At 35.4% G+C, this 27,386-nt stretch overlaps 1 protein-coding gene across 39 annotated transcripts in view; it reads right to left on the reverse strand.

Moving 5' to 3' along the window:
• The window catches only part of NRXN3 (neurexin 3), a 1,348,849-nt gene that overhangs the window by 752,115 nt on the left and 569,348 nt on the right, over nucleotides 1-27,386 (reverse strand). For all 39 annotated transcript variants that reach the window (XM_039351578.1, XM_039351582.1, XM_039351597.1 and 36 more), the window contains one exon: nucleotides 1,915-2,034. In XM_039351578.1, the coding sequence (XP_039207512.1) occupies nucleotides 1,915-2,034 (120 nt within the window). The remainder of the gene's footprint in view (nucleotides 1-1,914; nucleotides 2,035-27,386) is intronic.

The raw sequence follows: 27,386 nt of genomic DNA on the forward strand, positions 1-27,386 counted from the left end.
AACTTATTCCTGTAAGTGCTACTTTGACCTATCAACTTATTGAATTGTGTCTTCCATGTATATTGCCCTGTTTTTCACTTTCAGGATTTTCCATTAAGTTACCAAGGGCAAGGGTGGCAGAAGAAGGAGAGGGAAAAGAAAAATGAGGACAAAGCCATAAAAATGATAATGTGGTCATCCTGCTGCTTTGCACAGGAAAAACAGTTCCACTCTACTGTCGGAGGTTATTTTGGTTATCATTTGCTCAATGATCTGGCAAGAGGTAAGACAGAAGAAGAGAATGGATAAGAACAGCCTCATTAACTTCAAGTAGCAAATTACCTCTCCATTTCACCATGGCTTGTTTCTATGCCGGTCAATAATTATTTGCTTCCAGAAAAAAATCTAATTAAATTATTTTTCCTTATTTACACAAATGTACAGGCGTATGGTTCCCATTGTTACCTGCATGTACAAAAACATTCAGGCATTCTTTTATAAGTGTACTAATCTGTAGGCATATAGATGATCTCCAGCTACATAAGTGTTAATTTATAATTCAGTGGGCATGACGCTATATTGTATGCTTTAATAAGTACGAGTAATTAAAGTGGATTAGGATTTCACATTTGGATTTATTAACTTAATCTTATCAAAACTGGACTATGAATTACCTTAATCTACCCTTCTTAAACACACACAATTCACTTTCTGACAAGCTTCATTGTAGTTAAAGTAACATATGCCATCATGTGGCTGAGCCCTAGAACTGCTTCTCTCTTAGCATTGATAAATTATTCATAGAAGCATAAAGAAATAATTGTTTGATAAATCCAAAATGAGTACACTAAAGGGTAGTAAATATGTAAAATAGGTTGAGTTTTTATATTACCCATTTATATTATGGTATTGTCTGGGGAAGAGGACGAGGAGGAGGAGGACGAGGAGGAGAAGGAAGAAGAAGCCTTCTTAAATGAGGAGTTGAATGAAAAGGCAGGGTAAGAAAGAAATATGTGATTACCTGCAAGATGTAATGCGGTAAACACAAAAAGAGAAAGTGGAGAAAAGATAGGAAAGTGAACAGAAAAGAAAGGAAGGAAAGGGCAGCATTTGGAAAAGTAGTGCAATGGAGAATGGATAGGGAATGACTTGGAGGTTGGACATCGAGAGAAGAACATGAAAGCCACTATGGGCCATATCCAACTCGCTGCAACTTGCATCTGGACTGGTGTGAAGTTTTTGCACCGCTGTTCTAGTCTAGTAAAACAGAGGATCTTTGCAAACTTTTTGCAGTTTTTTAAAATTCTTTCAAGATTCTAGAAAAATACCCTATAGATAGAATAATTTCCTGATTTCTTTCCTTGCACTGGGAATGTCCACAGAATTTTACAGGACATGATTACAGATATAAAGTAAAAAGGAATGAAGAATTTACCCAGCATTGATTGGTCTTCATTGTTTACAGGAATAAAGTATGAATATAAGCAGAATAGTCTAGAACAGAGGTCCCCAACCTTTTGGGCACCAGGGACCAGTTCCGTGGAGAGAGATTTTTCCACAGACCAGATGGTGTATGGTTTTATGTGCTGCCTGCATCGTGCGGATGGAGCTTTGCTTGTTTGTGCGGCCTGTTTGCTGGCTTGCCACAGCCTATATCGGTCCATGGACCAGAGGTTGGGGACCCCTGGTCTAGAATCCTCTGTTATTCCCTTCATCTTTACACAGCATTCCAGACTTTGGTCTGAGTCAAGTGCTTACCTGGCTAATCTTGTTCTTCATAGTGCTGAAATGAGTAGCTGTAGTTGCATATAGGGTGATCCAAATTGCTTATGTTCTTCATTCTTCAGGAATATCTCACAGAATTCTGTCTTATATTATGAGATAAGTTCAAATGCAAAGGAATCACATTTAGTAAATAGAGCTGAACCCACTCACCTTCGGCAACATCATCATCAACTGTAAGTTTGAGATTCTTTCCTCGACGTACCACTCGGACTGTGTGCCACTCATTATCATTGAGTTTTTGCCCAGCGTAAAGGGTTTCAGGTCCTTTACCTGGAGACAGCAGCAAGTAGAAGCAAGTGTTAAAATTACATCAAATACATAGCAACATTTTGCTTGGTTGGAAAAAACATCACTGAAATCACCTTGGTGTGACTTGCACCCTTAATCTAATTAAAACTGAGGGTTATTATTCTTTTACAATGAATGTTGACTTTTTTCTGCCTAGAAATATTTTCGTGTTTTTCATATTTTATCACCTAATAGATATATGCCTTACCTTTCCTCCTAGAGCTCAAGCTGGCTTTCATAAAAATCCTCTTTCATTTTGTGCCTACACCAGTCTTGTGAAATAGGCTCGGTTGAGAAAAAGTGACTGGCTAATGACACTTGCTGGCTAATTAAGTTCCCATGGCTAAAGATGGATTTGGATCTGGATCTCCTTAGTCCTGATCAAATACCTTAAACACTACACCATAATGGCACTCTTATCATCCTTAGATTAAAGTTTATCATGAAAACTAATATGTCACTGCTTGATTTCATAGTCAATGGATCTTCTATTACTCCTGATCACAATTTATAGCAGGTTGTTTTCAGCAAGCATAATTTCACATCAGGTCAAGCATAAACGACATCAAAACAATTTTATTCTCCTTATGCCTTGCAATGGGTATCACCATCATTCCAGACTTTTCCCTCTGTTTATTTTAATAAAGTATTTTTGCAGGCCTAATTTACACTTAAACATTTCCCACAGGTTCTCTGATAAACAATGCTCCTAAAGGCAAAGTTGGATATGCAAAACTTTTTATTTTTCTTTCCCAATAAATACAATTTATAAATTCAGGGCCCTTAGAGAAAAAAGAATATCATTTATGATAAAAGCAAAACCATGTGTATTGTGGTGTGCATAAATGAGTTCCAAATACAAAAATAAAATTAAAGCTCTTATGGTGTAGGAATACACAAACAACATTAACCGAAGTTTAAAGACTTACACTACAACATGCAGATTCTATTGAAATGATATTTTGGGACTTGTGGTAAATTGAACTTCAATGATGGTTCTACGTAAGGCAACATTCTCATCCAATAAATGATTTGAAATGAGAGGATGATAGTAGCCAACTAAATTCCAAGATGGATGGTTACATGCTATAAGTCTGTATTCAGCCAATATATATTCTAATATTAGACTTAGACATTCTAATTCTAATCTCCTTGCAAAAATTTCAAAATAATCCACAATGTTTATGCAGAAAATATCCTTGCCTTCAATGTGTATTAATTATGATGTTAGGATAATAATAAAGGATAATGTAGTCTGTCTATTCATTCTAGTTTATCAGAGATGGTTAAGTTATTTCAGAAACTGTGACTCAAGTGTCCTCTATAGAATATCCATTTCAACTGCGGTAATCCATGTCTAAGCAGTGAAAGTATAGCTTTTTGGTATGAAAATCCAAATGTAGATTTGATAGCCTGTAGTGAAGGTCATAAATTATGTCTATTTTATTATTTTTTCTTTCTGCAGGTTAAGATGGCTGCATTGTTTTATTATATTATTATTTCTTCCCATATTTTTATGGACCTTAAAAAATCTTTAAATATTTCTAGAGATTAAAAATCAGATTTCAAAATATAAACAAACTATTAGAAAATTGAATAGAGTCAATTGGGATCTGAACAAATTAGCCCAGAATTGGTTGCTTTTATTATGAAGAATCATATAGCACAGATTATTCATGAAAATGTAATAAATATGTAAAGCATCTTTGTTTCTTGCTGATATTCTGTAAAAATCTTGTAGTAATATAAGTAGTTCATGGCTATTATGGCAATACCAACTAGTTAAATGTACACATTTTCAATCTTTCTGCTGTGCACAGCCATTTTGCTTTTTAGATCAGACCCAAAACCCAATGGCAGGAGTGACTAGACTGATCCCATAATGATATTAGGAAAGCCTAAGAAATGATAGCCAATTACATTTTAAATGTATCCAAATGATTCCATTTCTGTCTCTTTTGTGGTATCAACATTACTCATGCATCTGTTTTTAGAATGAGAAAATTTTAGCTGATTCTGTTAGGTTAAAGGATTAAGGTTTTCTCTAAATGATATATTGGATGGAGTAAGTGCTATATTGGTAATACCTCACTTTCTAGAATGCAGCTGTATATAAAACAAGTGACATTTAGAGATCAAAACTCTGAGTAGCTCAGAGAAGGTTAAAAGAGAAGGGATTATCTTATTTTCAAACCCTTTTTAGCTATTCTTGGAATAAACTTGCAATAAGATTGTTGAAAATCATTTTAAATTTATTTATCACCTCTTCCTTCTTTGTTATCTAGCTTTGTTGTTTTCTTTGAATGCCTGTTGTTTTTGTTATTTGGGAGACATCTGCAGTGAGAAAAGAACCATTTGTCAGCCACAATTACCCTCCTGTAAATTTCTGCTCAACATCACCTTTTTCACAGTTATATTACCAAAGTTGCCACAGCAACAAAATGTAACAGTATAGGCAGCAGTGCAGGTGGTCTGTCCAAAAATAATGTCTAAAAATATTATTTCCATTTACAGATAGAGAATTGGCGGTAAATGACCAGAGGAAGGGGAGGGCAGGGGAGAGAGAGAACTGCAAATAGACTATTTTCAGATGGCTTTTATGAGATGGCAACGGGTCACTAAGTATTTGTTGTTCTTATTGCTGATTACCTAATTTATAAATACAAATAAGAAGCAGGAAGATTAGCATATACTGTAACAAATGCAGAATAAGAAAGTTATGCCTGAGCTAAAAATTAATTAGTAGTTTCCATAACTTAGAGCAGGGGATTGGACTAGAAGACCTCCAAGGTTCCTTCCAAGTTTGTTATACTGTTATTGTTACTACAATACTATTCTCACAGTAAGAATGGCATGGATGGAAGGAAGGAAAATAAAATAATAAAATTGTTTGCTTTTTAGATAGAATATCCCTATCACAACATTTTGATGCACATTTGGGGCAACATGAAAATGTAATGAATGAACAAACGTTAAACCAAAAGAGATGAATGCAATGTTTACAAATATAGCAAACATTCTGATTTTTATTCTATGTTTTCAATGGCATGGGCCTATGCAAAATTGAAGCTAACTGGTTTACTATTTATTGTACAGACAGATATATTGGTTAAATAATCATTATCATTAAATACAGTACAAAAGGTTGAAAAAATGTACTTCCTTGAGGAGCATTGTAATAAGAGAAAAAAATGAACCATAATAAATTATAAATCCATTCACATTCACTCACACATTTATTCTTTATGCAAATACTAGTTTTAAACATTCCTTACCAGAAAACTTTTTGCAGCAAAAGGAGGATCACAGAATATGCTTCAGACTTCTTAGCTTTGCTCTTACTTTTCTTACCTGTAAAGTCTCTTTCAGTCCATCTTTCCAGATTGAGGGAGACCATTGCCACATTATAAAATAGCCAAGCTCAATATACTATTCTACTCTATCCACAATACTCACATTAAAATAGCCAACCCACCCACCCCCCACCCCCAATAAAATCAAAAGTGCCATAAGTCAACTTCCTACATTTTCATTATGATCTGTACTACAACATACCTACAAGATAAAAATGCAAAAAGCTTTATTTTTTATTGTATATTTTTTTATCCAATTTGTATACCACCCAGTTATATACTATAAGTCTGGGCAGTTTACCATAAAAACAAGAATTACAACACACAGTAGAATCCAAATACTGTTAATCCAAATTCTGTAATGTTTAGTCACTCTACTCTCCTCAACATCCACAAGATAGACTTTACCACCTTTCAAAATGGCGGGGGGGGGGAAGAGCTCATAAAATGCATAAAGCAAGTTTCATAATGGGAGATTGCCACTGAAAAAGAGAACCTATGGGTTCTTGTCTCTTTCACTTAATGCAGATTGCACACCATTGAGACAGTTTCTTTAATACAGAGGATAGGCTAAGATGGCATTGAAGTTTTATGGAGGGTGAACCAGTAGGTCTTCAGAGGTTAAACTAGCATTTTGAATTCAGTCCAAAAACATACAGGTGATTGAAACACTTTTGCTATACTGCTAAACTTCCCCATCCCCATTGGCTAGTCAGGATATTGCATTTTGTCCCAGTTGCATATTCTGAATTAGTTCCGTGGCCCAGGACTCAAAATCGGAAGAAGCAAAGCTGCTCTAGCTGACCTGCTGGAATGACAGCTTTAGGTGACATCAAGGCAGCATCAGAATAGCTGCAGAAGTCAGATGAAAAAAAGTGTGGCCTCCAAAGCCCTAGACTTAATGAGTAGAGTGGGGTTTTGTCATGGGTTTTTTTTTAACTCAAAAAAAAAAAAAAAAACCTGGCTGTAGTCCTATTTAAGAGGCATCTCTGACTCATATTTCCTGTTGGAAACAACAGTCTGATACAGTATTTGGTATATGGTGCCTTCTGCTCATGTAAGAAACTTGACACTCTGACCCTTGTGAAGTCTGCAATCTACTTTGGCAAGTTGTATTTCCAGAAACTCTGATTTATGCTTCTTTGCTTGTGGCTGTTTATCTACCAGTCTTGAGTAAATTGCTTACTATTACTTAGCACATGGATTTATGCAAGATACCTGGAAAAAAGTTTTTTTTCCTTTTTAGAATATTGATGTATAGGTAGTCCTCAACTTATGACCACAATTAAACACAAAATTTCTTTTGTTAAGCGAGACATTTGTTAAGTGAATTTTGCCCCATTTCACGGCCCTTCTTGCCACAATTTTAAGTGAATCACCACAATTGATAAGTTAGTAACACGGTTGTTATTAACTGGCTTCCCCGTTGATTTTGCTTTTCAAACAGTTGCAAAAAAAAATGATCACATGACCTTGGGACACAGCAATAGTCATAAGTATGAGTCAATTGCCAAGCATCTGAATTTTGATCACATGATCATGGGGATGCTACAGAAGTTGTAAGTGTGAAAAGCGGTCATAAATCACTTTTTTCAGTGCCTTTGTAATTTGAACAGTCATTACATGAACTGTTATAAGTCAAGGAGTACCTGTAGTTCAGTGTTTCCCAAACTTGACAATTTTAAGGTATGTGGACTTCAACTCCCAGAATTCCACAGCCAGCGTTGCTGGCTGTGGAATTCTGGGAGTTGAAGTCCTCATGCCTTAAAATTGTCAAGTTTGGGAAACACTGCTGTAGTTCGATATCAAGGTGATAAGGGGTTGAGTCATTGTCATAATCCTCCGTGGTCCAGAAAGGCCTGGTATGGCAGCTAAAACTGAGCAAAAGCCTTCTTCTCTTCAGCACCATTGAGCTGTCCTCAGGCAATACCCATGACTGGCTCATCCAATTCTATCAACTTTTTCACTATCCACATTTCTTATCAGTCAGTGGGGAAATTAAATTAAATATAAAATTTTAGAATATCCAAGGCACAAATAACGTTTCAAATATATATCATCAATTAATTCAGTTGGCTAATAAAATAATATGCCAATATTTTACCTCTTCAATGATCTCTTATATTATATTACCATGCCAATCTCTTAAGATGTTTTACAAAAATCTAAAAATTCAAGTTAAAAAAAATGAAAAGTTGTCCATTGGCTGTCTAGTACTTATCTTAATATTTACTGCTTACAAATTTCTCCAATTTAGAAAACAATGTTGCAGGGCTTTTCCATTGACACACTTCCCGCAGTAAACTATGAACACTGGAATTCAGATATAATCCACAAATGCCATAATATTTACAAACATGTTTGGAATATTCTACTAACAATTACAGAATAAGACAGTCATTTTAGCTGAACTGTTACAATCATGTTAAGGAGGCTATGCCAAAAATTACATTTTTAAAAAACAATGATGTCTATTCAATTTATGCACTGTATTATTTTTCAAAGAGAAGATCATGTCAATAAAAATGGGCACTTGTCTTAGTAGAAAGCTGAGATATATGTAAGAATAGCCTCTTTTCTAAAAACATCTCTCCCAGTAGTCTGCAGACTGCAGAACTCAGATGCAAACTATTTTGAATTTAGGATACTCAGATTTCAGGTCAATATAAAAATTCTCAAATACAAAAAGAGTTCTAGCCATTCTAGAGGTGTAATTCTGAGCAAAAAACACTTCCAGGATAATCAAAAAGAATCCATTTTGAACTTGGAAGAACTATTGAGAACTCAACAAGGAATATTTCAAGACTGAAACATTTTTAATTTGAAATGTTTTGCATGCCCAATTCTGCAGCTCCCTGGCTTTCCATGTTTCAGGAAAACCAGAAGAGTGTTTTTGTTTGTCACCAGACAAAAATGTCTAAAATGCATAAAGATACTTCGAATTTATGTTGAAAATGTGAACAAGAGGGCACCTTTTATCATGCTTGATGGACATGTAAAAAAAAAAGATAAAAATCATGATCAAATGGAAATTGGCAGCCCTCCTAGATATTTCTGTAAATCAATCTAGCAAGAAGAAAACATTCCCTCATTAAGCCAATCCAAATAGCTAATTAACAAAGCCATTATTAAATCAGAACATGGTAGTTAATATGGAGGGCAGCACAACGGAACATTCTCAATTGCTCCATCTGAAGAAGGGCCCAGATGGCAGAAGATTGCATCTAGCTAAGGAAAATACTTTCCTATGGAAAATGGAGAGAGTGTTAGTGAAGTATTTAGGAGATTGTGGTTTCAATAAGAAAGAGCTTTAATTCTTTCTTTCCAGTCAGGATTTATTGCTTTGTCTCTAAATTAGCTCTCTCTGGCTCTAATATCCTCAAGCACTGGGTTGAGATTGAAAAGTCACAGGACCTTAGATCTCAGACAATGCCTTCCTTTGCAGGAAGAAACAAATTTATCAATAACAATTCAGTGGGTCAAGGTTTAACACCAGTAATTTATTTGGTAGATTCTGAAGACGATTCTGAGAGTCTTACCTGTTTTAACTACATAATACAGTAAGGAATACAAAATATACAAAACTTTTCATGTTAGATTAGAAAGCACTTGTGCCATTATAGACCTGAAGTGGCTCCATAAAACAAAATCTTAATGACTTTGCCTTAAATATGTAAATGTACTTACATATGGGCAAAAGTGTTGTACCAGCAGTTCCATCCTTCCGAGGTCAGAAAAATGAGGACCCAGATCGTTGGGGGCAATAGGCTCACTTTGTTCAATGCTTAGGGAGGATTGTAAAGCACTATGAAGCAGAATATAAGTGCTATTGCTCTTTGCTATTGCTTCTTGAAGGAAACTACAAATTCCATTCAAGTATAGAATTGTAAATTTTTTGTCTAAACGGGCTTACAGAAATCTTGTATGCTTCTCTAGTAAATGTATGAAAAACCTTTCAAGTAAAAAACATGGGAAGGTATTTTAGATATAGGTGTACATTTTCCAGTTCAGGGATCAGATGAATCTTTTATCTTTAGATTCTCTGACAAACTTCCAGGTTAGGGTTAGGGTTAGGGTTTCTCTCTCTGGCTTGTTCTAAAACTATCTTCTCTAAATATGAAATGTATTTGCATGTATAGAAGGTAACACTATTTAAAAATTATTTTAACATGTTTACTAAATAATAAAAATTATTATTTAATAATACTAATGTTCCATTAATGTAATTTTATACCCCACTTTCTTTAATATGACAACATTCCATTTTGCAATGCAGTTTTCAACATACCATTACAAAGGTCTAATCCAGTGGTAGGCAACCTTGGCTCTTTTATGACCCGTGGACTTCAACTCCCAGAATTCCTGAGTCAGCATGGCTGGCTCAGGAATTCTGGGAATTGAAGTCCACGGGTCATAAAAGAGCCAAGGTTGCCTACCGCTGGTCTAATCCCTTGGTTCAACAAAAATTGTGCAGCCCTGCTACTCAGTTTAATCTTAGCATTCAGTGAGACCGTGGATTACATTACATTACAGTCTTGTATTATTTGTTACCAGAATACATTCCAATTTTAATTAAACAAAATCAGTATGTCATATATTTAATAGCCATGTTCCATATCAACATTGTATGCATGTATGTATGTTATGTTAAACCAGGCTACATTCATATTTACCAGATAATAACTGTGTGGGTGTGTAAAAAGTTGCTTCTGTGTGGATAGAGAAGTGCATCATTTGTTTGGAGATATTCTGGTGAACAATGATAAAAAATAGTTTCCTTCAGTTTGAACGAAAGGCATAAGAATAGTTTAATATTTCTCAACCGTAACAGTTTTCAGATGTATGGACTTTAATTTGCAACATTCCCCATTCAGAATGGCATTTGTTCATTCATTCATTCATTCATTCATTCATTCATGCAATCATTTATCACACCTCTACACCTCCTCTAAGTGACTAAGTTGAAATACACACATCGCAAAATTGCTGAGGTAAAGAAATACTGGTTCAGGCTGATAGAAGGAAATGTATTTTGTTCCCCAAATGTAACTAAGTATCCTTAGAGACTTCCTATTGAAGAAAGAAAATAATTTTCTAAATTATATATATTTAATAAGAAGGTTAGTTAACTGTATGTTTTAAAAATGTATGGCTCCCTGGATAATATTACATTATTCCAAGTTAAGTTTTCAAATTTCTATCAAATGTTTTAAAAATTATTCTGATGTTCAAACAAAAGAACCATTCTCTGTAGGTGCATTCTTGAACAAGATAATCAAATATTAACAATTATCAAATTACACTTAGAGGAAAAGAGTCAAGATTCTAATATAACTTCAAATGAGGAAGGGAAATATATTTGTGGCCAGTGATACTTCTCTAACTTCTATCGAAACGTACTGCCAAGATCACATCATACTTTCAGTCTGAAACCAGTTCTCTTTTCTCTTCTTTCCCTAAACCTTGAGCCACAATCTATAAGCTTAATACATGACAATAATTTCCCCTAGGAAAATATTAACCCACCATATCACTCTGTCACATATTTTAAGTAACATAAAGTTTATGGCTTTGTTTGGCAGGAAGAAAGCCCTACACTATAGCCAATAAAATATAGGAACACTTTAAGATTTTCCAAAAGCAATTCTGTGTATCAAGAGGACAATAGCACAAGATCCACATATCAGATATAAGTAAGAAATTTAAATTGGAGGCCCCTAAGTGAGAAAATTGGCCTCCAACAATGCAGAAATCTTGGAATCCAGATACCTTTGACTGGTTAAGATGAATTGATGGCCACTGATACAAGTGGGGAACTAGGCTGGGGAGAAAAGCTCCCCATTTTTTTTCCCCCAGCACAAATTTATGTAACTAAAGAGTGCAAAGTTAAACACTTATTTATTGGAAATCTGTTCTCTCTCAGAGAAATGGTAGAGTGAGTAATATGTTGGAAAATGAGAATTTAGCAGCCTTCAGCAAAGAGAGCAGTGCTTCAAGTAGGCTGGTGGAAAGACACAATATTTTTCATTCACAATTTCCTTTCCTCTGGCTTGGAAAGCATCCCCAAGGACTCACTATCTCTTAAACAGTATACTTCATGACATATTTTCATACTGTCAATAACAGCCTTGGACACAGGATTCTCCGCAATACCTGCCAATATTGCCTTTCTGTCTGTACTATATACAAAACTGATTTCCCCAGGGCGTCATGTTTATAAGAAACATGGAAAGTATTCCATCTTATTATAAATCAGGCGACCATCACTATCATAATCTTCAGATCCTCAAGCTACTATGGAACAAAAGCACTATTAAAATTACAAACAGGCACAAAACTATAGAACGTTTGATTTTGCTTCCCACGAAGTTCTTGCAAAGCTTACCAGTTCCAAAGAAGCTAGGCCAATCAGCAATTCTGGAAATTGTATTGCCAAAGCATTTTAGAATGTATTTTGTCATGTTCCCTCCCCCCCATTACTCCTCACTTTTTAAAAGAATCCCTGACTATTGCAGATTCCTCATATTTTGAAAGAATTAGTACAATAGCAATGATCATGCAGTGCCACCATGATCCAGGTGAAAATAGTTCTCACTGATATCCCCTCAGTTTTCTAACTTGCTTTCTGTGTGGCATGGCACTGTTCTCACCAGAGCATCATTAACTTGTTCTAGAGCCTTTTTATCATATTTAGATCACAATCCAAATTTCAATCATGGCATGTAGAAGACTTCAGCCATTGCTTATCACAACTAAGACAATGACTACTAATATGAAATAACCATAGCCTCACACAAATAATCAAGCAGACCTGTTAGTTTGTCATGTTGTGGCTTACTGCACGGGTGTCAAATTCAATCGTGTCATGTGATGTATTGTGACATATCATGACTTTTTTGCCTCTCCAGAGCCAAGGTGGGCATGGCCTGCATGTGACACATCCAGCCCATGGGCCGCCAATTTGACACCCCTGACTTACATGTCCAAGTTTTTTATTAATTTTCCAATATTGCATTTACATATTTGAAAAGTAGCGTGGTGGTTGAGCATCGTAATTCCATTACATTTAAATATCATCAATACAAATCTCAAAGTATTACAACAACAAATTCCCTCTCCTTTCCCCATAAGATCTACTATCACATTCAGATCAATACAGTTCTTATTCTATCAATCAAACAAAAAATACCTTTCTCATATTCATCAATAATCTTCAGTCTATACATATATTAATTAATTTGACATTAACCTAATAAGTTTTTCTTAACTTTAATTTTGCATTAATATTTAAATTTAATGTTTAATCTTTATCATTTCCGGATTTTAAATGATCCCAATTTCTCAGTCTCCTATCTCATATTTGGGGCTAATAATTTTTCTTTTCTTTTTCTTTTTCTACTTCTTTCCTTTCTTCCTTTCCAGAAAAAGAGAAAAATAAATAAATAAACCATCAGCATTTATACCACAAGCTAATATACAAATTTAATTATTAGTATTTATACTTCTAAATTTTATTTAACCTGTTGAAACCCCTGGCTTAGTGTGATATGTAAACCTCACTGCTATACTGTACTTTTAACTATGATTAGATACATCATGGCTTAGTATGAATTTTGAAGCCATTGAAAGTATATGGGTATGTTCTAAGAATAAATGTTGCCCCAATAACACAAAGAATCTCAGTCCATTTACTTTTTATAGAAGGGATTAACATCTGTTAATATTGCACTTCAGACTTCCAGTTTGCCATCGCGGTGCTACGGATGCTGGAAGATGAGCTCTGTCTTTCTCATCCGGTTTCATCTCACTGGGGGATGCTGGAAAGGATTGAAAGTCACCCTGTAGGGGCAACGAGCAAGGATGGGACCGCTGCTTGATTGAAGGAGGACAGCGGCCCTTCCATTGGATCCAGGGAAGCCCTCCAAACCAGTGGGGAAAGACCGGCCATAGCAATATGGCTCATCACTAAGCTGCTGACGAGCCATCACCTTTAGAGCAACATGGATGAAACTGGGTGGGATCTGATCTTCTCTTTAAGACTTTAAGTATTTTTTTCCTTTAAAGCTATTCAAAGTATTTTTCTCCTTGTGAGGAGAGAGGGAAGGGAATTTCTATCCCACCCTCTAAGAACAGCAGTGACTAACTACCCAGGGGAAACACAGCAACTATAAGAACAATTTTAATCTAATTGGATGTGTATGCTTTTGAAATTTGGGGATTAAAAGTGTTCCTATTCTTACTGGAGACATTTGTTTTTATCTTTAAAAAAAAGAAATAAGACTTGAAAAACTATCATAAAAACTTTGGACTTAAAAAACTTTAAATGGCATTGGTGACATCTTGTGGCAAAGTATAATATTACAACTTGTTATTGCTTAAAAGAGATTTGGCTTGAAGCCCAAACTCCAGAAAAAAAAACTTCTCTGACTTTGACAGCTACCATCTGTGAAAAACTCAGCTTCAAAGAAGGAACTTTGGGGCGGCATATCTGGCCTGTTTGAACTATGAATGTAAACTTTTACTGACTTTCAGAGCTATACGTGGGGAATTGCTTTCCTATTTTTTTACATGAGAAGCATATGTTATCACATGAGATGATGGAATACCTTCGACTATAAACTCTTACTTGACAAACAATTTCTACTATAAAGACCACCTATAACATGTGAAATAGATTTCCCATACCTAGCTATAAAAAAAGAAAAAACTATTCTTAACATTTGATTCTAAAGTCTTCAACTTAACATACTATCAAGAGAATATGGATGAAGATCAGGAAAAAATCCTTTCCATTTGAAATCAATAAACAAAACCATTCTTTCAGCTTGTGACAAAATAAGATGCAACATAAAACAGCAAGATGCTAGCTTAAATATACAAACCCAGATCTTGACTACAACCAAAGAACTAACAATGCAGAAAATAACAGGAGGAGTGGAACAACTAAATACTAAGACAGAGGACTCGATTGACCAACAGATCCAGCCAATGGAAAAAATCAGAAAAGGGAGTGACAACACTGAAAATGGAAAAGACATTTTACAAAAATCAGAAATTTGAGGAAAAGGAAGAAGAACAGATTGAATGGAAGATAAATTTATCAGGACAATTGTGGGAAATTGGAGTAATGGAGAGGCAATCTAATGAATATAAATGGGCTAGTTCTTCCCCCCAAAAAATTGCAACCAACTGATCTTTCTTATTCCAAATAATATATATAATAATAGAGGGAGAACTATTTGATGATTCAAAAGCATTGACATGGAAGAAGGAAGAAAGCCAGAGTAAGGCTTAAGAAAATAAGGGTTTTGCTTTATTAGAGGGGTTTTCCTATTACTAACTAGAGGGTTGAATATGGTGGAAAATAGATATTTTTTTAGAAAATAAAGTAACATTATAATTGAATAGCAAAATGTGTAACAAGACTAATAGATTCGGTATGAAAAGGGGAAAAGGGAGAAGTTGAGATAAGGGAAATTTTGGTCACCTAATATAAAATATTTGGAAATCAGTTGAAAATAAGAAATCTGTTCGTCCAATATGAGATAATAGATGTTACCAGAAAAAGAGAGGGAATATCTGAGCTTTTAAAAATTAGATCTAAATGAAAAAAAGTATGTATATTACTGATTTATTGGTTAACTCAGACAATACATATAATGGTTTTGATCTATTAGAGGGTATACTGTATTATTAATTAGATGGTTTAATATGGTGGAATCTAGATAATTTTTAGAAAACAGAATAAGATTATATTCAAATAGATAAGATGTGTATTTAGAATATTAGATTTTGTTATGAAAAGGAGAAAAGAAAGAAGTTGAGATAAGGGAAACTTTGGTTACCAAAGCTTGGAAATTATAAATACCAAATGTTAATTTGAATATTGACAGGAAATTAAAGCTTGGGAAGAAAGCAATAACAGGACATTGATTGTATATAAGGATTGAATGCAAACACAATTAAGCTAAAAATTATTGATAAATGTAACAAAGATGTTTTTACTTAGTTGATAACAATAACAACTGTATTAGCCTAATATGAAATAGTAGATATTAAGGGAAAAAGAGAGGAAATATCTGATGTTGTAACTTGAAATTTATGCTAAAGATTTATGTATGTTATTGAACTATTGATTAACCAGTCACCACATTGCTTTTTAAATACTTAATTGTAAAATTAGAAAACTAATAAATTATAAAAAAATATTGCACTTCAGACACAAAAATATATGTGGGTTCACAGAATATATTTTTAGGAAGACTAAAAGACTAAGAGCATATTTTTTATGCTCTAATTTACTATCCTGCCATTCTCCCTGGCTAATTCCTTGTTAATTTCCATTTCTACCTCCCCTTTAGTAGGTTTCATGTATAAATGAATAAAGGACATGTTTAATTTTTTTTCACTGAAACCTGATACTCAACTACTAAGCAAAGGAGATTTTTCTATACTTGATTACAAATAAAAACATATTTGGCAACATAGAAGCAGGAGTTCCTTATTTGCTTATAACACAATCTAAGCTAAGTGCAGAGGTCAATACTCTTATATGGCAGCTGCCTCCCCTCAATAGCATTGTAACAGTCTCTGACCATTTATACTAATTTGCATTTTATGTGCTATCTGAAGCAAAATTATTTTTAATGATTGGCATATAACTCTGCATTTATATTAAAAATAGAAAAAAAAATACATTTAATGCAAAACAAATGTATATACCTACATACAAAAAAGAAAATAATGTATTTTCTATTTTGCATGTTCCAAAGCAGAAGATATCAATGCTAAGAGCATAAATATTTTTAAAGCCCATTGAAAATTTTAATTCTATGGCATTTGTCCTCATATTGTTTAAACAACAGATTTAAGAATACAAGCAGAAGACTACATGGGGCCTATTAATACCCCTTTTTAGACCCTACACTGAATGGCATCAAAAACAAAAAAAAATATTTATTTGCATTTTCAGAGATGTGAGGAGATTTTAAGAGGAAAACTAGTATCTTAAGCCCTGCAGAGGATTAAACTATCATATTCTTGAAATTCCACTCCAAAATAGGACCAGCTCCAACTATTTTCAGAGTGCACTCTCCAACATATCCTATAAAATTGAATATCCAACTAAAATTGTGCACCCTTTCTTCAAGATTTCACAACGCTCAACCGTCATTCCAATTTTTCTAAGAAAGGACTGGCTCACAGCATAGATTTATGAGTTACATTAAAGGTTTAAAGGTTTCTCCTGTCCAGTTGTGACTGACTCAAATAAAAAATGGAATATTTTAACCTTTCCCATCAAAGTGGTACCTATTTATGTACTCACATTTGCATGCTCCTGCTAGGTAGGCAGGACCTGGGAGGAGTAATGGGAACTCACTCTTTCATGCAGCACTTAGATCTCAAACCCGGACTGTCAGCTTTCCAGCTGACAAGCCTAGTATCTTAGCCACTGAGCCATTGTGCTGCTCATGAATTATATTATATGTACCTTTTGACATTTTTTATTTTCTTAACGAGCAACTGAAATCAGGATTTTTTTTTATTACTGATTCCTTCTCTAAAAATTCTTAATTAAACTTACGTATATGTGTGTGCTCTGCGATAGATTTCAGTCTGCAAACCTATGTATGAGTTCTTGGAGATAAACTTTGTTAGACTTGATAGGTCATCTTTCTTAAGAAATATTCATACAATCACATTTCAAGACTGGTATCAAAGCAAAGATCTTTGGAATTTCTCTTTGGTCAAGAGCAAGTTGTGATTTGGTCAATTTCAGAGACAGTGTCCTGTCAAACAAGTTCAAAACATTCTCTAGAATAGAAGAAAAACCAAAGACTCATTGATTAAGTGTCAGGCAATGGTGGGATTCAGCCAGTTTGTACCACTTTGGCAGAACCAGTAGCTAATTTTTTGTTGCCCAAGCCCAGAATGGACTTCCAGAAGCAGCATCCTGTAATGTTGAGTTAATCTAATAAGATGATTTGTTTGTTTGATAACATGGATGTTATTAGTTATGATAATTAATTGGATGTAATTTGAATTCTGTTTAATGGATCAAGATGACTTAAGGTCTGATGTTCTTCTGTCAGCTTAAAGAGACTGATTGATTGATAGACTAGATACGTATAGAATAGATTAATATTTTATTTTAATTAAGGGATATTAATGGAAGAAGAATTAAACAAGATTTATGATAAAATTAAGGAATTAGAATATATTTGGAAGGGATACCCGAATTGATAAAGTTTGTACTTAAAGTTAATTTGATTATGGTAGTGTAAATCTCTAAAGCTTTAAAAACAGGTATAGGTTGAATAAATTTAAGCTAGAATTGGATTATTTTAAATAAATTATGTTATCTAAGGCAAAAAGAGAGGGAATGCTAGAGGTATCAATTGAACTATGTATATATGTTTTGTTTTTGTTTTTGGATGTTTGTCTACCCTAACACCACGGTGTGCCTTGAGCACTTTGTTTCAAAATTTAAAAAACCAATAAAATCTCTTTCAAAAAAAATAGAATAGAAGAAAAACCAAAGACTCATTGATTAAGTGTCAGGCAATGGTGGGATTCAGCCAGTTTGTACCACTTTGGCAGAACCAGCAGCTAATTTTTTGTTGCCCAGGCCCAGAATGGACTTCCAGAAGCAGCACTCACACAGAAAAGTGGTTGTTCACATATTTGAATCCCACCACTGGTGTCAGGCTCTTCTCTTTCCTATGTTGTGAAAAGAAATGGAACATTCTTAGTAGCACACTTGTTCCTGTGGTAGAAAAGTTGGTATGATGTAATTTTTAGTGAGATGAAAACAAATATATTGTGGACAACTGGGAATCAATGTCATTGTTTTCCTATTACACATTTAATCTGCGGTTCACTATATCACTTAATCTTTCTAAAGGTTACTAGTAAATGTTCAGTTCTGATATGATTACACAGAAGAATATGTAATAAATTAAGAACTTTCCTGGCAGGTTCATTTAAAAATAATTTTTATCACAGCAGCAGAGATACTATATGGCATTACTCATCAAACAATTTACCCTTGTTAATTTTTGGTGCCTATGCCTAGAAAGAAATCTTAATTAGAAAAGAAGACTAAACTAGTAGACAGCGAAATGCTGTGAACATAGTATACTTAGATTTTAGTAAGGCATTTGATAAAGTAGATCACAACCTACTCCTTGGTAAGCTAGAAAAAGGTGGAATAGACCTACCACAAAGAGGGGGTCACGTTATCCTCCAAAGCACCAGAGGGCAGAACAAGAAACTATGGTTGGAAAGTGATCAAAGAGTAAAGCAACCTGGAATTAAGGAGAAACTTTCTGACAGTGAGGACAATTAACCAGTGGAACAGCTTGCCTCCAGAAATTGTAGCCGCTCCATCACTGGAGATTTTTAAGAAGATGCTAGACAGTCACTTGTCTGAAATAATATAGGGTCTCCTGTTTAAGCAGGAGGCTGGACTAGAAGACCTCCAAGGTCCCTGCCAGCTCTATTCTATTCTATTCTATTCTATTCTATTCTATTCTATTCTATTCTATTCTATTCTATTCATCTAACTTAGTTTAATCCTATTTTAAGTTCTTCATCAGTCTAGCTATTCTTTGCTTCTGTAGTTCCTGAAAGTTTTGTGTTTTCAATAAAACTGTCAGTTGGAAAAGATGCTACTTTTAATTGTAATTATTTTTTGGGTGACAGTCTAACATCAATATTTGATTTAATAAAAATAGCAACTTCCTTTAATATTTTTAGCCCTGGAGCAAAATATTGTTTGCCAAATAAGTGTTTCAGCTAATTCTGATTCTGTATTACTTGTATGTTTTATGGAAGTAAGTGGTATTGTTCAAAATGCCTCCTATGTGCTCCTCTCTAGACCTCTGAATTTCTTTTCTTTTGCTTGCCCTTTTAATGTAAAAGTTAATGTATCTAGACAATCTAACCTTTATAAACTATATTTTCCATATACAGGATGTGACTAATTCCTCATGACACACATCTTTCCAGAGTTATAGTTTTCTTACGTCAATGAATAGCCCTTGATTCATAAACTCTATGTTTTTGTAAACTGCATTTTCTCATACATACTTTTAATGGGTGTGTTTAGAATACTTCAATTCAAAGTGAGATCCAGGGTCATAATAATAATTAATTCAATTAGTATTTCTCAAATGTGTATCCTGCATTATGTTCTCTGATCAAACAAGTGTATTGCTTGTTATATTGATAGTGCCATTTCTTCAAATTCTAACATTTTAAATCCATACTTCTCTGGGTTTTCTTTATATAACATAGGAGTTCATAGGAATAAATTATATACTTTTTCTTTAAAAATAAGAAATTACCAACATTTGTAAATCCTTCTCCAAATAGGATGGAATGATACAAAACAGACATATTGGTTCATCTTTGCCGAAAACATACTCTTTGTACCTCTTCTTTAAACATAGCCAGCAATGTAACCACATTAAAATACAACAATCTGCCATCTACAGAACATGCTGTGGATCCAGCTCTGCATCCTGAAACATCTTCATCTAATCAGCAGGAGTCAGAGAATGTGTGCTGAGATAGAATTGATGATCCACTGCAACATTTTTAAACAACACAGTCACTGCAATTGGCAGAATTCAGATAGGAATGGGCACGTGGCCATTACCTTTTCATTTCAACTGAATACATTTCAGGTCCCTAAAGATATGTTATCTAGTCATCAAGGTAGACTCTATTTTCAGTAATCTTTCAGCTATGTCATGATTCCTTCATTTCAAAAGACAAGGTCATGCTGCAGAAGAACTGTCTATGATCCATCTACAGCAAAGGCAGAGCTTTCAATGCCTAACATTTTAACAGTCTGTCTAAAAGATCAGACTAAGTCTACCATATTCACTATTTTGTTATCTCAATTACAGATGTTGGAGAAAAGACAGAATCTGAAAACATAATAAAGAAATTGTAATGGTATGTGGGAAAGACCCTGGGAGTTGGGGCAAAGAGATGACGTCAAGGGAAAAGTCAGATAAAAGAAGGCATAGCCCACAGCTGCATTGTGGATGGAGCAAAAGGCTCAGAAGGGGCCTTCCCTCATTTCTCATGCTGTAAACAAAATAGCAGAAGAATTAAACTTTCAGACTTGCAAGATTCTGTTAGTTCACGTGGTCATTTTTCCTGTCTGATGCACTGTAAGGCTGACAGAAACACAACACTATTACCTAAATAACAATGTTATTTAAAGTACTTAAGTGCCACTATTGCTCATACAAAGATTGGATGGCCATCTATTAGGCATGCTGGATTAGTAGATTTCAATATTAGATAACAGTTTGGAATAGATGATCTCCAAAGTCCTATCCAGCCCTTACAATTTTTGTTTCTGTGTCCTTTCCAACAATTCTACTGAAATCACAATTGTGATGATGATGGTGGTGATGGTGATGGTGGTGGTGGTGGAGGAGGAGGAGGAAGAGGAAGAGAAAGAGGGGGAGGAGGAGGAGAGAGGAGAGAGAAGAAGAAGAGGAGAATAATGGTGGGCACTAGTAATAGAGTCACCCCTTACACTAACATAAAGAAAAATGTGGTTTTCTTTAGTTTTGGTTTCATGTAATGGGAAAACCCAGCCATGCCATTTACAAAACTGTGTTTATAGCTTCGGTTCAATAAAATGGATCACTATGGTTTGTTCAGTCAGTTATAGTTAAAAGAAAACATGGCTTAGCATAATATGTGAACCAATATGTGAACAAGTTTAAAATAATACTAAGGTTTTAAACTATGATTTGCATAAAAAGACATAATATCCTGGTCCGCACATTATGCTAAGATTAAAAACAAACTGCAAGGCCCACCGAAGAAAACCCAGCTACTAAACCTGCTCACCAGAAATGGCTGGAGGCAACTTGGAACAGCTAGAAAGACTGGTTGAGCACAGAAAGGTAGTCAAAACCAATGCAGAGAGGACACAATTACCCAGAACAGAGGAGCTAACAGCAAAGCACATCCACTGACCAAAAAGAGGGATTTTCAAACAACATACCCATGGAACAGATGAATGACACTATTGTGGTATGCAATACATGTTCCATGTATGTGCTCCTGCCCAAAGAACACCCAAACTACACATGCATTAGATGTAAACTATGTGAACTGCTACAGGAAAAGATAAGGAACTTAGAGGCAACTCTAGCCAAACTCCAATGTACAAAAGAAAGCTCTACCCAAACAGAGCCAATTAATGAACAAATACCTCCCAGATGATTTGACCCTACTGATAAACCCTTGGAGAAAGACAAATGGAGGTATATCACACAAAGAAGGAAACACAATACTCAAAGAAAGAAGCAACATACAACTAACAAACCCCTTCTGCCCAATCCAACCCAACCAGAAGCAGCCACACTAAAAGTGAGCAATCGATTTCTCCCCCTAGATGGAAACATGCAGATACCTAGCAAGGAAATAACTTCAAATATCCCTTAAAAAGTCACCTCAAACATCCCTTAAAAAGTCACATCAACAAACACACCAGATATAAACAGAAAAGCACCTTAGACTGCAGCCCTCCAAAAAAGAATGTGAGTGTTGATAATAGGAGACTCTATCCTCAAAGGAACAGAATCAGCCATCTGCAGACCAGACATACAATCCAGGGAGATATGTTGTCTCCCTGGAGCAAAAATCAAAGATGTGGCTAAGAACCTAACCAAAATAATTAGGCCTACAGATTACTTGCCCTTCCTCCTCCACCACATTGGGACAAATGACACAACAAAGAACCTGAGTACAATAGTGACTACAAACAACTAGGCAATAAAGATAAGAAGCTAGGAGCACAAGGAGTGTTCTCATCAGTACTCCCAATGAAAGGTCAACATCCATTGAGGGGAAAAAAGAATTATAGAAATAAACCACTGGCTAAAGTGTTGGTGCCGCCAAGAAAACTTTGGTTTCTTGGATTATGTACTGCATTTCCTTCGCAAAGGACTCTTGGCAAGGGATGGGATGCACTTCATGAAAACAGGGGAAAATGTACTCAGAAAAAGACTGGCCCAACTCATCAGGAGGGCTTCAAGCTAAAATTGAGGGGGAAGAGTGACCAATCTTCAGAATCTCTAGAACCCAAAACCAAACATAAATCCCAAGAAAACAAATCAAACAATGACATGGGCAGAGACGAAAAAAAAACGAAAAACTCAAACTACATTCAGGAAGTTCAGGAAACATACCCACGCACAGGCACAAAAGCCTTAAATGCTTATATACAAATGCTCCAAGCTTGCAGAACAAACAGGGCAAACTAGAAGCAATAGTACATGAGGGAGAATATGACATAGTTGGCATTACAGAAACTTGATGTAACCAAACCCATGAATGGAATGGACTGATGGATGGATACAAATTGTTCAAAAGAAACAGATCTACAAAAAGAGGAGGGGGAGTTGCACTATATGTAAGAGAACACTACATATCTACAGAAACGCACATGATCAAAGATAAAATCTCTCCAGAATGCGTATTGGTCAATATAAAAGAGAAAAAAAAGTGACATTACCATAGGTGTATATTAGAGACCACCCAACTAATCAGAAGAAATAGATGAACTCTTTGCCAACCAGTTAACAAACGTATGTAGGAAGCATAACACAATAGTAATGGGAGACTTCAACTATCCAGATACCAACTGGGAAACAAACTTGCAGTGAGCGGGAGATCAAACAGATTCCTAACCAGCCTAGCCGACAACTTTGTCATCCAAAAGGTGGACGAAGGAAGTAGACGTAAAACCATACTGGACTTAATTCTAACTAATAGAGAAGAAGTGATAGAGGGAGTTAAAGTTGCCAGAACCGTAGGCGAAAGTGATCATGTCATACTGGAATTTAATATAACACAAACACTAGCAACAGAAAACAATCCAACCAGTGTCTGGAACTTCAAAAGAGCTAACTTTAACAAACTCAGAGAGAACCTAGGAAAGATCACATGGATGAAAATCCTAAAGTGGAAAACAACTCAAAAATGCAATCATAAAGCCCAGAACATCATAATACCACTGAAAAACAAGAAAATCAAGAAGAAACAAGCATGGCTGCACAAAGATCTCTCTGACAAACTGAAAGACAAAAAGGACAAATACAAAAAATGGAAAGAGGGGCACATAACTAAGGCTGATTATCAGCAGACAGCCAGAACATGTAAAGATGAAGTCAGGAAAACAAAGGCTCAGAATGAACAAAGACTTGCAACAGAGATCATGGATAATAAAAAGTTTCTTCCAATATATTAACAAGAAGAAAAAAATCAAGGAAACTGTAGGTCCACTAAAGAGAGAACATGGCAAGGAAATAACAGGCAACAGGGAGAAAGCAGAGCTGCTTAACTCATACTTTACATCAGTCTTCACACAAAAAGAAACTATAGCCCAACACACCAACAGCACCACTGCAGAAGACAAATTAGAAACAAAAATTAAAATAAGCAAGAAAATGGTAAGAGAACACCTATCCGACCTTGACGAATATAAATCACTGGGGCCTGGCAGATTAAATCCCAGAGTTCTGAAGGTACTGGCAGATGTTATCTCAGAAGCGCTGTACTACATCTTTCAAAAATTTTGGAGCACAGGGGAAGTACCTGAGGATTGGAAAAGGGCTGATGTGATCCCCATCTTCAAGAAAGGGAAAAACTGGACCTAGGAAACTACAGTCCAATCAGTTTAACATCAATACCTGGGAAGATCCTAGAAAAGATAATAAAAAAACAGATCTGCAAACAACTGGAATCAAACAAAGTTATAACTAGTAGCCAGCATGGGTTCATTAAAAACAGATCATACTTAGATTTCAGTAAGACATTTCATAAAGTAGACCACAACCTACTCTTTGGTAAACTAGAAAAAGGTGGAATAGACAACATCACTACCAGATGGATCTATAGCAAACCTAACTCAATATCTTCAATATCTTCATCAATGACTTAGATGAGAGACTACAAGGGGAACTTATCAAACTTCCAGATGACATCAAACTGGCAGGAGTAGCCGACACCCCAGAAGACAAACTCAGGATCCAAAAAGATCTTGACAAACCTGAACAATGGGCCCTATCCAATAAAATGGTTTCAATGCGGAGAAAAGTGAAGTTTTACATTTAGGCAGGAAAAACCAAAGGTACAAACACAAATTGGGCAAGACCTGGCTTAAAAACAGTAACTGTGAGAGAGTCCTAGTGGACTCATAACCATGAGCCAGCAGTGTGCAGCAGCAGCCAAAAAAGCTAATACAATCCTGGGTAGTATAAACAGAGGCATAGAATCAAGATCACGTGAGGTATTAGTACCACTTTATAAAACCCTAGTAAGACCACACTGGAATACTGCAGCCAATTTTGGTCACCATACTACAAAAAAGAAGTTGGGAGTTTGAAAAAAATTCAGAGAAGAGCAACTAAGATGATCAAAGACCTGGAGACTAAAACATATGAAGAACGGCTGCAGGACTTGAGTGTGATTTGTCCAAAGAAAAGAAAAAATAGGGGAGACATGATAGCAGTATTCCAGTATTTGAGTAGTTGCCACAAAGGAGAGGGGGTCACGTTGTTCACCAAAGCACCAGAGGGCAGGACAAGAAACAATGGTTGGAAACTGATCAAAGAGAGAAGCAACCTGGAATTAAGAAGAAACTTCCTGACAGCGAGGACAATTAACCAGTGGAATAGCTTGTCCCCAGAAATCATGGGTGCCCCATCACTGGAGATTTTTAAGAAGAGGCTAGACAGTCACTTGTCTGAGATAGTATAGGTTCTCTTGCTTGAGCGGGGGCTGGACTAGAAGACCTCTAAGGTCTCTTCCAGCTCTATTCTATTCTAAAAAGAATAGCAATAAAGACATTCAAATAATAAGGCAGAGTTGATAAAGGCCACTTCTATTGCATTATCAGAAGGAAAACACATCAGGCATACATCTGTTTGGAGGAACCAGCAGATTTGAAGTACATTGCACTTTCTGTACTCCCTGCCTGCCCCAATCCTTTCTACAGCTCAGAGAAAACAAGCGTTCATACTGTATCTCTCAAGTCCTTGAGTTAGCACCAATTATTTCTATGAAAGTCACAGCAATTCCCAGAGAAAGATTAATAGATTTCAATTCTTCCTATACATAGATATCAAGATCAAAATATTCAAGAAAAAAAATAAAAAAAATTCTTAAGTCAGGTCTTTCAAGATGTTTTTCTTCATGGAACACCTGAATATAGAACAAGTGTTTGGGTTAATGCAATGTATGAATCTCGGGTTTATATATGTAGATCCAAAGGAATTCTAGGATTTGAAGTCCTACTATAGGTTATAGTTGGCTAATACAGAGGGTAGTCATTCCTTTTCCCGTGGCCAGTGACACATGTGGTATTTCAATGAAGAGAATTGCTGGCAGTTCCAATGACTACTTCCTGAACATTATTTTATAAACAATATACAATGAAAAGAAGTCTCAATTGTCTGTTCCAGATATTATATGAATCCGCAGATACACACTGCAACAATTTTTTCATCTGTGGATGAAACAACAGTGTGAACTCATACATCAGCAGTTGAATGAATCCCTTCCCCACAGAGATGTAGAAAAAATTGTTTTAGAGTAATATGATTAAATTTGCTTATTTTGTTAGTGATATCAATGTTCCTTTTAAAAAATAATAGTGTATGTGTCTATATGCTGCTGAAGATTTATGTGATAAGATTAAAATTATGCAAAAATGGATTTAAATCTGCATTTACCTAAAAAGATTGTTAATCTCCTCCCTGTCCCAATAACTCCCAATAAAAGGGGAGCAATGTGGAATTCAGCCCTCATTATTCTACAATGAGCATGCTGCTACCTGGGGAATTCTGGGAGCTACAGTCTACAATTTTTTTAAATTGCCAGGGTTGAGAAACATTGATCTAGATCAGGGTTATCAAACTACTGGCCCACAGGCCGATTTCATCATACCAAAGCCACGCCCACCCCATTGCCAGCAATACAAAAAGAGTCATGATACGTCACGACACATCATGTGATGTGGAAAGCTTGACACCCATGATCTAGATCATTCTCCCTAACTGAGATCTTTCTGGGAATGTTTGAACCAAAACTCACTACTTCCTTTGCCACAAAAGAATAGGAATGGCAATTGCCAAGTATTTGGAGAGTGGTAAGCTAGGGGATACTGCTCTAAAGTTCTCTCAAAAACTTGTTACCTGTCTTCTTTTAAATGCAGACACCCAAAAGTGAACTTGAGACTTTCAGCAGGCAAATTTTATGCACTGCCACTGAATGATGAATCTTTTCCTGTGAAGATATTTCAAATATCTTCACAAGCAAGATATTTTGTCATTATCTTGAACCCTGATTCAAAGAGCAAAAACAAAACTCTAATGACACGTTTCATATTGCTACCCTGGAAAGGATTGGGGTGATCTGTTTGTTTTTTTTTTACTTTATTATGCACAAAAGTCCAGTATGAATTAATTTATTAAGTTCTAGAAATAACAAGGAACACAGAAATTGTAATGTTGATACATCCTTTGAGTAGTCTCAGATTCTGCTGACAAGCCAGCAGTAGTAATGATTGTTCTCCGCCCCCCACCCCACCCCGCCACCACCATAGTGTACTGTTATATTTAGATCAACATTTATTTTGGGAAACGTGTCTACGGAATTAAATAAATAAACTCACTGAATGCCTCACGATACAAAAGGTGACATTTTTGGCCGATATCATTAGGAAGTCCCAGGTGGCATAAAATTGGGGAAAATAATTGCATGCTAAACTCATAGAGTGCTGATTCAGCCTCTACCATCAAGGCCTAAAATTGCTTACTGGTCCAGAAATGCACCCCCTTCAAATGCATTGCTTGTACAAGCAATTTCCATGGTCATTTAAGGACAGTCTCACTGAAACTTGGGAGAATTTGTGCCAAAAGGAAATAAAATGTTCCTACCATT

This window comes from Crotalus tigris, unplaced genomic scaffold (assembly GCF_016545835.1).
Source record: "Crotalus tigris isolate CLP2741 ecotype Arizona unplaced genomic scaffold, ASM1654583v1 scf7180000018371.15429387391:27106975, whole genome shotgun sequence".
NCBI lineage: Eukaryota > Metazoa > Chordata > Lepidosauria > Squamata > Viperidae > Crotalus > Crotalus tigris.